At 45.7% G+C, this 12,663-nt stretch overlaps 1 protein-coding gene across 1 annotated transcript in view; it reads right to left on the bottom strand.

Moving 5' to 3' along the window:
- Nucleotides 1-12,663, bottom strand: part of DLGAP2 (DLG associated protein 2) — a 1,086,744-nt gene that overhangs the window by 121,640 nt on the left and 952,441 nt on the right. Inside the window, exon 7 of the mRNA XM_033938644.1 lies at nucleotides 4,842-5,197. Coding sequence (XP_033794535.1) covers nucleotides 4,842-5,197 — 356 coding nt within the window. The remainder of the gene's footprint in view (nucleotides 1-4,841; nucleotides 5,198-12,663) is intronic.

Raw genomic sequence — 12,663 nt, forward strand, 5'->3', positions numbered from 1 at the left:
TAATCAAGTTTGGAGAAAACTAAAGAATGTAAAAAAATGTGCAGCTTTCCTATTGAAAAGAGACCGAATAGAACGCAAGCAAAGAAGAAGATGGCTACTTTAGATATATCCAAGTTTATTTAAAATTTGTTATACTTCTCAATTGGACTTCTGAGCGGTGTACAAGAATAAAAACAGTAAACTTCATACATTTATAAGAGTCAAGGTTAAAAACTGCATGACACATAACAGGGGAGGTTAGTAAACAAAAGACTACAATCTATGACAGACAGAAATGAACGGTAAAGAGGGGAGAACTACAATATTTGATATGAAAGAAGAACAATTCAGGGGCAAACATTAGGTGGGGAAGTAAATGTTTCAAGAAAAAGTAAAAAAATTAAGATTTTAAGAATTTAGCCCTTATAAAGGCAGTTAAGTTTCAAAGGCATCCTGGAATAGAAATGTTTTAAATTTTGCCTTAAAATGAGACAAAGATTTTTCTTCCCGCAGATAATTGGGTGTGGAATTCCTGAGGGATGGTGCAGATATTGCAAAGTTATTTGATCTCATAGAGGGGCATAATCGAAAGGGACGTCTAAGTCCGTTTACGTCCAACTCGCAAATCGTCCAAAGTAAAAAACAGCCTAGGACACATTTTCGAAAAATACATCCAAAATTTTTTACTTTCGAAAATCGTCTAATTATACATCCTGCAGATCTGATCGTCCAAGTCGCTAAATCGTCCATCTTTATACCACATTTTCATCTAACTTTTCGTCCAAGTCCAAAACGCCTAGAACAAGCTCTGTTGGACATGGGAGGGGTCTGCAAAGTGATGGACTGAACACCCAGACACGGCACCTAAATAGTGGGGTACCTTAAAGGGCACTGCTGTGAACTTCACAAAAAGGGTGCCATGTCTTTTCCTCACTACAGCTCCCTTATAGGTCATGGTGAGCCCCCCAAACCACCTCCAGAATCTCCTAGATCCACTTATCTACCAGCCCAATAGCCCTTATGGCAGCAGGAGCTACTTATATGCCAGTAAAAAAAGGGTATTTTGGGGTGTATATGGGAGTGCACATGTTTAAGTATCAATGCAGTGATTAAAAGGGCTTATGGGCATGGGTCCTCCTTTCCATGAGTCCCTAACCCACCCCCAAGACGACTTAAGCTGCCTCTGTGCTGGACGACTAGGCTTTCCTATGTCAGGCTGCCAGGTGATGATGGTCTGGAGACTGAATTTTAAAGGTGCGACTAATATTTTTATGGGGGTGGGGAGGGGGTCGGGGATCACTGGAGTAGTGTGTGGGGGGCTGTATTATGTGCTTATCTGATGAGATTAGGTGGGTTTTTGTGACTTAGACCATGTTTTAGATGGTCTAAGTCAAAACGCCCAAGTTCCATCAATCGTGGGCTGTATAACTTTCGGTTATACATGCTGTATGACTAACTCTAAGCTGGCCCACGTCCTGCCCAACTCCCGCCCTAGACACTCCTCCTGAAACGCCCCATTTAGCTTTGGTCGTTCAGCAGCACTATGAAGGCCTAGGTCATTTAGAAATACATCTAAAACCCGTTTTTAGTATTGGCATTTGGACGTATTTGGGAAATGTTCGTCCAAGTGCCGACTTAGGCCGGTTTTTGGACGTTTTTCTCTTTCGATTATGAGCCCCATAGTGTTTATATGTTTTAGAGATGGGATTGTGAGGAGATTCTGAGTCATCAAACGGAGGACTTTAGAAGGATAGTAGGGAATGAGAAGATTATTGATTAATTCTGGTTGATTACTTAAGTGAGTTTTGAACGCGAGTAGGAGGATTTTGTAACTTAGGGCAAATTCTATAAGAAGTGTCCAAAAGTTGGGTGCCGATATACGCACTATTCAGTGCAATTCAAATAAAATTGGGTGCTGTTTAGTGACTCACGCTGAAGCGGCACCTATTTTGCAGGCGCCCATTAAAAAGGCCAGCTCTAGGCACAACTAAAAGTTAGGCGCCCAGGCGAGCGCTTTTCCATGCTTAAGAGCAGTGATTCTGTAACAAGGTGCCTAACACGTAGCCACGCCCATGCCTAACATGCATAGCGCCTATTTTTTTGAAGGCTGCCTAAATTTTTGGAGGCGCCTTGTTACAGAATTGTGCTTTCTTGATAGGCGCCTATGTTTCAATCAGTGCTGATTAAAAAGCTTAATTGCGCTTGTTATTCAATTTAGATAGGCGCCTAGCTAATTGGGCGCCTCCAAAATAGGGGCCTAACTTTAGGCACTGGTTACAGAATTTGGACCTTATTCTATGTTCTACTGGTATTATCCAAGAATCTTAGTAGAAGTAACATAGAAACATAGAACATGAGGGCAGAAAAGGGCCACGGCCCATCTAGTCTGCCCACACTAATGGCCCACCCCCTAACTACCTCCATGAAGAGATCCCACATGCCAATCCCATCTTTTCTTAAAATCTGGCACGCTGCTGGCCTCATTTATCTGTTGTGGAAGATTATTCCAGCAATCAACCACCCTTTCGGTAGTATATGAAAGGTCTGAACCTTTCATTGTGAAACACGGAGGATTGCATATTTTTTTTACCAGAGAAAAAAAATCATAACTCCTGTTTTATGATGAGTTGATTTTTAGTTTATTTGCTGTTAGCCACTCAGCAACTTGGTCCAATTTGCCAGAGATAGAAGAATAACTATTGGGCAGTTGAGGATTAAATGGAAGAAGTTGAATGTTATTTGCATAAATGAAAAAGGTGAGCCCAAGATACTGCAGCGTCATGGAGCAAGAAAAATAAATTGAGAGCTCTAGGCAAACCTTCAGCTTTGCACCTCCTTCAGTTATCCTTCATAGAAACAGAGAAAAAAATGGCATAGACCAAATAGCCTATCCTGTCTTCCCATCCATACCAGCTATTGCTTCTTCTCCCTAAGTGATCCTATGTGCTTGTCCCATGCATTCTTGAACACAGATACAATCCATGTCTCCTCCACCTCCACTGGACATACATCCACCACTCTTTATGTAAAGAAGTTTTTCCTTAGATTGCAGGCAGTCCCTGAGTTACAGATACCTGAATTACGGTAAGTATGACTCATACTTAAGAATGCAATTATGGCTTTATTTGATTTCACTGAGCAATATTTCCAGTGGCATGGACTCCTACACTTCTCCTGTAGAAGATTCAGAAATGATGCATGCCACATTAAGAACAGTGTGTGGTTGTGTATGCTGTACCTTACAGGGAAAATTGGTAGGGACAATTCGCCCTTTTGTCAGCTGGGAGCAGAGGTAAGCAGCAAGAATCTTAAAATCTATAAGTTCTGAGTTACATACAAATCTGATTTAAGAACAGCTTTAAAAATCTAATTCGTTCTTAACCCGGAGACTGCCTGTACTCCTATCCCCCTTTTAAAGTCATCTTCTGCCCTTTCATTCCCGAGTTTCTTTTCAGATGAAAGATATTTGCCTCATGTGCATTTCTGCTATTGAGATATTTAAATGTTTATTTCGTTTCTCCTCTCCCTTGTCTTCCTTTTTAAGAATACCAGTATACCCAGCTTCGGCTCTTCCCCCGACGTCACTTCCTAGGTGTAGGTCCAGGAAGTGACGTCAGAGGAAGAGCCAACACAGAAGCTTGAGGGTTGCTGCCACGCGTGACAGTGGGGAAGGAGCGGGGTGGAGAGAAGGACGGGTGCCCGCGCCCTCACCAAGATGGGGTAGACCATCCTCTCACTCTCACCCTTTCCTATGTCACTGCTTGGCACCATCTGATCAGTGCTGGGGTTGTCCATGGACAGAGCTTGGGTGGAGCCAAGGGTTTTCTGGTTAGCAGTCATAACCAGACAATAACCCAAATAAAGTTAAGGTAGCAAAAAAGCTACCCTAACTTTATTGAGCTGTGGACCAATTCTATAAATGTTGCCTAAAAACTCAGTGCCGGCTAAACGCAATTCTATAAATGTTGTGCACTATATAGAATTATGTTTAGTATCGCCAAAGCACTGCTGTGCATTGCTAGGTGGCCCAACTTTCAGGTGCACCCTGTTTACACCAGAGTTTATTTTGGCCTAAATGCCTGTGCCTAAATTGTACACACATCAGCATATACGTCAAAAACATACGCATAGCTACAAAAACGACCCCAAAACCACCCACTATCCACCCCTATGTGTTATGTGCCTACGTTGTGCGCTTAACTTTCAGTTAACTCCAATTAAGATCAATTATGAGTTATGTGCCAATTATCAGCATCGATTAAGCCCATTAATTAAGCTATGTGCATGCATTGGCTATGTACACTGATGCACACACCCTTTAGGTGCATGATACAGAATTTGAGGGAAAGTATGTGGTTAGCAGTGTGAAAACCACGATATTTCTGGGTCAGCGCTGAAATCAGATATTCATTGCTGGTTGGTATCTGGGTACCAGCGCCAATGGTCTGGCCTCATTTTAAAAACGATGGACGGGGTTTTACTTAACCATTGCCACAGTTAAATATTGGCCTCCTAATCTTCATATCAAGTGATGATGCCGTGTAACCTCCCTAAGGTTGTATTCATTCATTTTACCTTCTAGGTACTGCTCCTCAGTTATAGACTTGGGCTAGTCTCAGTTAGGGCGCTGGCCTTTGACCTGGGGGCTGCCGCGTGAGCGGACTGCTGGGCACGATGGACCACTGGTCTGACCCAGCAGTGGCAATTCTTATGACGTTTTTGATGATAGAAAATGGAATTCATGTTAAGCGTGAGTGTGCGGTTTCTTAGACGACAAGATCCAGGAAGGCAGAATGACTCATTCTGCGCCATTTATAGGCAAGCAGTTCAGCACAAGTATGGATGTTAAAGATAGGCTATACCTGAATCCCTATTGACGAACGTCGACTCTTGAGGAACTCCTCTGCTTTCTTCACTAGAACAGCCTTGTCACTGGTACTTCGCGCTGAGCTGCTTTGACTGTGGGAGGCACTGCGCTGAGCTGCTGCAGTCTCCAGGGCAAGGTTCATTGCCTTGTTACTGTCCAGACTGTCGGTAGAGTTGTAGAGACCTCGACTGTCATGGGGCCATGGGGTTATCCTTTGACTTCGGCTGTCTTGATAGGCGTCTTGCGTGGATTCCGTGCTGCTCTGTGCCGTTACGGAGATTAGGGGCTTGGAGGTGGTGCGAGGGGGTACTGGCGGCGGTGTTTTTTTGTAGCTTGTGGTGTACGTTACAGCTGTTTGAGAGAGAGAGAGGAAAAAAAAAAAAAAAAAGAAGAGAAACATTTACTTTCCCTGGGGACACAATGATGTTTTGATTCATAGGACAAAGTGAAAGAACTGAATCTGTAAAATGTATAACAGAGCATGCCCCAAAAAAAGTGAACTCCAGATGAAAACAGCACACTTTTATTATTATACTCCCTTAGTGAGATGGGTTTCCATAGCAACAAGTTTTTTTTTTTCCAGTCTTGAACAAAGCAGAAAACAAATGATAACCCTGGATGATACTATTGATGACAAAGAGTTTTCATAAATCAATACAAATGTGTATGCTGGGACCGGGGACATCCAGAGTCATTTGAAATTTAGAGATAACGCCTAAACATGGCTTTCTACGCATGACTTTGTGCATGTACACATGCAAAGCACACTGAAATGATCCTACAGGGAAAGAGAGGAGAGTGTGGCGCAGTGGTTAAAGCTACAGCCTCAGCACCCTGAGGTTGTGGGTTCAAACCCACGCTGCTCCTTGTGATCCTGGGCAAGTCACTTAATCCCCCCATTGCCCCAGGTATGTTAGATAGATTGTGAGCCCACCGGGCCAGAGAGGGAAAACTGCTTGAGTACCTGAATAAACCGTTCTGAGCTCCCCTGGAAGAACGGTATAGAAAATTGAATAAATTTTTTTTTTAAAGTTGCAATTTACGGTACACAGTTTATTCTTCCATTGTCTCCTCCTCAAATGAAAGTGATCAACCACGCAATAGTTACTATGACTCAGCAGAATTACTCAAAACAATATTAACACAATGAAACATCTATGATGTACATGGATATTGTGCATTTGCAGCTGCTGTGCTAACCACACATAAGGGTCTAGATTCAGTAAATGGCCCCTGAATTTGGGTGCTGGACAAAAAAAATGTTTGCTGAGCGTTGATCTATAAATGGTGCTCTTGAGTTGGGTACCATCTGTATTACTGGCACACTATGCGATGTTGTTGACGGCTATTGTATTTTTCCAATACTGCTTCTGTTTGTATATAACTTCATTGTGTCATGCTTGTTTCTCTTGTTGACTCTTTAATAAAAATGATATTAAAAAAAAAGAAAAGAATAGCATGTAAGATTAGGATCCATGCCCAACTGAAACCTGATATAGATCCTTACGTGTAAGCTAGGCATAGATCCTCCAAATTTTATAATCCTCCACACATTGCTAGTAGAGAATGACACGGTGACAAAATTCATCACCGTTCCCGTCCCCGCGGATAACCGCGGGAAATAATCCCATGTAATTTTCTAGTGTCTATTTCAACCTCAGTCCTTCTACATCAGCATTCTTCAAAGCAAAGCTTGTGGGTCAGAGTTTGTAGCCATTCATACTCTGATTCTTCCCTCTCTCCTTAAAGAATGATATGAAGATGGTTTCCCGCGGTTATCCGCGGGGAAGGAAACGGTGATGAATTTTGTCACCGTGTCATTCTCTAATTGCTAGTGAACACCCCTGATGGACTATGCCTCTCCCATGGCCACACCCCCTTTTCAGTTGTACACAAAAAAAATGTGTGCGCATCTGTATAGATACTAATTGTCTCACTACTCAGTTGAATTGTGTGCACATGTTGGGCACATGCCCAAATTTGCATATGGAATTTTGAGACCCATATATAGAAACTAGGAGAAAGGGGATAATTCTGTAAGGATCTATACTGATTTAGGTGGCAAGAACATGCATGAAGGGTAGTGTTTTAGTCATTTATTGGCATATAAATACACATATTCGGGCTATACCATATTCTGTAAGTGTGCGCCAATATTTGATGGTGCAGACTTTGCAGATGGGCGTTCGAATGGGTAGAGTCTGAGCAGGGCTCACATTAATGTGTATAGATTGTAACAAACCACAAACTATGTATGCTCTTTAAAAACTAATTCAAGAACCAGCTCTATCTTTATTCTTTATACAAGACTCCCGTTCAAAACAGCACAAGAAATCACATTAGAGTCTTACTTAACTTATCTTATAGACCTCAGTGGTACCACCTGTGTGTCGATAAACCTTTTTAGACATACAGTATTCAGGCACCCAAAGTCGTCATCGGTCTCAAAGATTTCATACTTTACATAGATTAAATACTTTAAATTATTTATTTAATTTTAATTTTAAATATAGATACTTATCTTCATCTACGCGGGTGGGGGTAGGCACTCCTAAAGTTGTACAATAACCATAAATACTCTTAATAGATACTTTAAATATATTAGTAACTCTTAATAGCACATACATTAAATGCTATTAAGTGTTATTAAGAGTTACTAATATATTTAAAGTATCTATTAAGAGTATTTATGGTTATCATACAGCTTTAAAAACTAAGACATAAACATTTATGGGTCTAGGATGTTTCAGCTAGTCCGGTTCAGCATGGCTCTTTAACCGTGGCTATTGTAATAGCAAGCGCTTACTTTGCCGAAGCTGCAAGATTTGAAAGAGAGGGGGGAAATAACCCCCCTTGTTCCACTGGTGCTTCTGTCCTTTCCCTTAACCCACCTGAGGTCTTCTTCTTATGCCTCTGCATCATCTGGTATCTTAAAGGTTTGAAAGGGGGGGCTATGTCCCCCTTGCCCCCCCCCCCCACTGGTGCTTCTGTCCTTTCCCTTCACCAACCTAAGGTCTTCTTCTCCTGCCTCTGCATCAGGTTTGAAAGGGGGGGCTATGTCCCCCTTCCCCCCCCCCACTGGTGCTTCTGTCCTTTCCCTTCACCTACCTGTGATGTTCTTTTCCTGTCTCTGTATCATCTGGTGACTTAAAGGTTTGAAAGAAGGGGGCTATGCCCCCCTTGCCCCTCCCCCCGGTGATTCTGTCCTTTCCCTTCACCCACCTGCAGTCTTCTCTCCTGCCTCTGCATCATCTAGTGACTTCAAGGATTGAAAGGGGGAGGGGGCATCATTACAGACCAGTCAGGCGCATCGTATGATTTCCCTTTATATACTGGAACAGAAAGTTGTTCAGAGGGAAGACTTCTGGGGTAAAAGGTTGACTTTAAGAGGGTGTCTTAATATTAAGAGATGACATAGCCCGCGCTGAAAGGGCCCTGACAAAACTGCTGCAATGAACTGTCCCATGCTGAAAGGACTGCTCAGAAGGGGCCATGCTGAAATGACCATGCTAAATTGGCCATGCTGAATCGTCCCATTCCCAGTATTTATATCAGCTCTGTGGCTGGTTTTAGTATGCCAAAAATATGGGTGCATGTTTGATCTGTTAATAAAGGAAACTAGGCATCTACTTTTCTTTAAAAACAGGCACCAAATAGGGGTGTAAAATTGGCAAGTAAAAACAGCTGCCCTGTGTAGAATTAACTTCTATGTGTGCCGTATTCTCTCTAATAATAGCCCACCCTTCTGTTTCAGCATCAAAAAACCCTGTAAATTTCATCTTAAAAGCCAAATTTAGATTCCGCCAATAATAGCCCCCACCCCAGAATTCGCAGTAATTGGCATAATATGACACACAGCCAGATGAGCTGAGCATTTTTAAAACTGAGGCAACATGAAAGGTCATCCTTCACACTTTTGGACTGCAGTGTCTGTCAGCTCATCCTAATTGCAAATCAGCCGTAGTTATTTTGTTTATACCAGTATTCACCTCTATACACTTTCATAGCATCACTGTTATTAATATTAGAATTTTCCAATGTTTTGCCAGTGAAAGGCATACTGTATCTCTATCAAGAAAGAATCAGCAGTTTGAATGCTTTTGCCATTTAAGCTAATTAAAACAATTTTTGGGGGGAGGTGTATTTTAGTTAGGCATCGCAAGGCTTCTGCAATTAGAGGAAAAAGCCTCAGACTGAGGCCCTCCCACCACCACAAAAGGTGGCTAAAGGTGGTTAGGCGATAACCTCACTGGAAAAAAACCTCTGTTGTATTGCAGATAGATAAAAGTGCTGCTCAGTGCTATTTAAATTATATGCACTTAAAGATAGAAGAAAAAATATTAGTAATCTTTCCACTTATCTTCCGTTTGATCGGTACACCAATGGTGGCCAGCGTTTCACAAGTCTGCTGCCTCAGGGTGTAACATATCTGATCGAACTTTAAATGGGACGCCAAAATGCATCTCCACATCAAAAGATGCGGAGATGCGTATTGGCGTCCCATTTAATGTTTGATCGGATATGTTACACCCTGAGGCAGAAGACTATTCTCTGAGTGAAAAAAATATTTCCTTCTAATGGTTTCAAAAGTGAAACTTCATCGAGTGTTCCCCTAGTCTTTGTAAATCTTGATGCAGTAAAAGGTCGATCCACTTGTACCCGTTCTACACCTCTCAGGATTTTGTAGACTTCAATCATATCTCCTCTCCACCACCTCTTTTCCAAGCTGAAGAGCCCTAACCTCTTCAGTCTTTCCTCATATGAGAGGAGTTCCATCCCCTTTATCATCTTTTAATTTCAACTCTCCAAATTAACTTATTTACTACTGAATTTTACATAAGAATAGCCTTACTGGCTCAGACCATTGGTCCATCAAACCCAGTAGCCCGTTCTCACGGTGGCCAATCCAGGTCACTAGTACCTGGCAAAAACCCACAGAGTAGCAACATTCCATGCTACTGATAACAGGGCAAGCATTGGCTTGCCCCATGTCTTTCTCAATAACAGACAATGGACTTTTCCTCCAGGAAATTGACCAAACCTTTCTTAAAACCAACTACGCTATCCGCTCTTACCACAATTTCTGGCAATGCGTTCCAGAGCTTAATTATTCTCTGAGTGAAAAAAAAATTCCTCCTGTTGGTTTGAAAAGTATTTCCCTGTAACTTCATCGAGTGTCCCCTAGTCTTTGTAATTTTTGACAGAGTGAAAAATCAATCCACTTGTACCCGCTCTATCCACTCAGGATTTTGTAGACTTCAATCATATCTCCCCTCAGCTGTTTCTTTTCCAAGCTGAAGAGCCCTAACCATTTTAGTCTTTCTTCATACGAGAGGAGTTCCATCCACTTTATCATCTTGGTCACTCTTTGAACCCTTTCCAGTGCCGCTATATCTTTCTTGAGATAAGGAAACCAGAATTAAATGTAATACTCCAGATGAGTTTACACCATGGAGCGATACAGGGACATTAATACTCCAGATGAGGTCACATTTTCTTTTTGCCATAATCATTTCCATTTCCTACATTGTCTCTTGATTACCAATAAAGATTCATCATAACAAGGACAGACATTCTGTCTTTCCCTCATTTTCTCTCTTACTGGAGTAATATGTAAAACATATTTACTTTTTTTATCCCAAGCAATCCACTGTTCAGATGCATCATAAGAACATAAGCAGTGCCTCTGCTGGGTCAGACCAGAGGCCCATCATGCCCAGCAGTCAGCTCACGCAGCGGCCTATCAGGTCCAGGACCTGTATAGTAATCCTCTATACCCTTCTCAGTGGCGTACCTAGGGGGGGGGCGGGGGGGCGGGCCGCCCCGGGTACCAGCCCTGAGGGGGTGTTCCCGGCCTTGCCGCTCAGTCCCCCCCACGCCCGAAGGACCGCTCGCCCCACTGACCTTCCAGCACACCTATGAAGCAGCCCGCAGCAGGATCGCGACGTCAGCAATCCCTCAGCTGCTTGGGCGCTGCTTCCTGCGCCGCGGTCCCGTCCCTCCTCTGACGTCAGAGGAGGGGGCGGGACCGCGGTGCAGGAAGCAGCGCCCAAGCAGCTGAGGGATTGCTGACGTCGCGATCCTGCTGCGGGCTGCTTCATAGGTGTGCTGGAAGGTCAGTGGGGCGAGCGGTCCTTCGGGCGTGGGGGGGGCAGTAGCTTAAGGTAGCCCGGCGCAGGAAGCAGCTCCTAAGCAGCGCAAAGATAGCTGACGTCGCGATCCTGCTGCGGCTGCTTCATAGGTAGTGCGGGGAGGCCAGGGGGGCGAATGGTCCTTCGGGGTGGGTCGGGGCATCAGGCCTTCAGGGTGGGGCGGGCGGGCGGGCAGGCAGGCAGACTTTCAAGGGGGAGGGGGGTGACAGGCAGGCAGGCCTTCAAGGGGGGGTGCAGGTCTTCGGGGGGGGGTGCAGACCTTCAAGGGGGTGCAGGCCTTCAAGGGGGGGACAGGCAGGCAGGCCTTCAAGGGGGGGCAGGCCTACAAGGGGGGGGGACAGGCCTACAAGGGGGTGCAGGCCTACAAGGGGGGGGGACAGGCCTTCAACGGGGGACAGGCCTTCAGGGGGGGTGCATGCCTTCAGGGGGGGTGCCGACCTTCAAGGGGGTGCAGGCCTTCAAGGGGGGGACAGGCAGGCAGGCCTTCAAGTGGGGGGACAGACCTTCGGGGGGGTGCAGGCCTTCGGGGGGGGTGCAGACCTTCAAGGGGGTGCAGGCCTTCAAGGGGGGGACAGGCAGGCAGGCCTTCAAGGGGGGGACAGGCCTACAAGGGGGTGGGACAGGCCTTCAAGGGGGTGCAGGCCTTTGGGGGGGTGCCAACCTTCAAGGGGGGGTGCAGGCCTTCAAGGGGGGGGACAGGCCTTCAAGGGGGGACAAGCAGGCAGGCCTTCAAGGGGGGGACAGGCCTACAAGGGGGTGGGACAGGCCTTCAAGGGGGTGCAGGCCTTTGGGGGGGTGCCAACCTTCAAGGGGGGGGACAGGCCTTCAAGGGGGGACAAGCAGGCAGGCCTTCAAGGGGGGGTCAGGCCTTCAAGGGGGGGACAGGCCTACAAGGGGGTGGGACAGGCAGACCTTTAAGGGGGGACAGGCCTACAAGGGGGTGGGACAGGCAGACCTTTAAGGGGGGATAGGCCTTCAAGGGGGGACAAGCAGGCAGGCCTTCAAGGGGGGGTCAGGCCTTCAAGGGGGGGGGACAGGCCTTCGGGGGTGCAGGCCTTCGGGGTGGGTGCAGGCCTTCGGGGTGGGTGCAGGCCTTCGGGATGGGTGCAGGCCTTCAGGGGGGACAGACCTTCGGGTGGGGGGTACAATCCTTCGGGGAGGGTGCAGGCCTTCAGGGGTGGGGTTTAGGCGTTCAGAGGGGGACAGACCTTCGGGTGGGAGGTAAAGTCCTTCGGGGGGTGCAGGTCTTCAGGGGTGGGGTGTAGCCCTTCTGAGGGGGGACAGACCTTCGGGGGAGGGGGGTCCTGGTGTAAAAGTACACAGAGGGAGAGAGGGAAGGGGGGGTTCAAAGATACGTGCATAGGCCAGACTTTGGGGGTTAGAAATAATGGGTCTAAAAACAGAGGAGTGGGAGAGAGATGGTGCATAATGGGATTTAGGGAGGGAAGGAACAGAAAGGGAGAGAACTTGGAAACAGGGGATGGTGTGGAGGGGGGATAGAGATACTGGATAGGAGGATAGTTGGGAACAGAAAGGGAGAGATGGTGGATCCTGGGGTGGTGGGGAGTTGAGAAAAGGTGAATCTGTGGATGGAGACAAAAAAAAAGGAAAGATGCCAGATCTCCGGGAGAGGGAAGGGAAACGGAAGGGGAGAACAGAGATGGC

This window comes from Geotrypetes seraphini, chromosome 3 (assembly GCF_902459505.1).
Source record: "Geotrypetes seraphini chromosome 3, aGeoSer1.1, whole genome shotgun sequence".
In the NCBI taxonomy this organism is placed as follows: domain Eukaryota; kingdom Metazoa; phylum Chordata; class Amphibia; order Gymnophiona; family Dermophiidae; genus Geotrypetes; species Geotrypetes seraphini.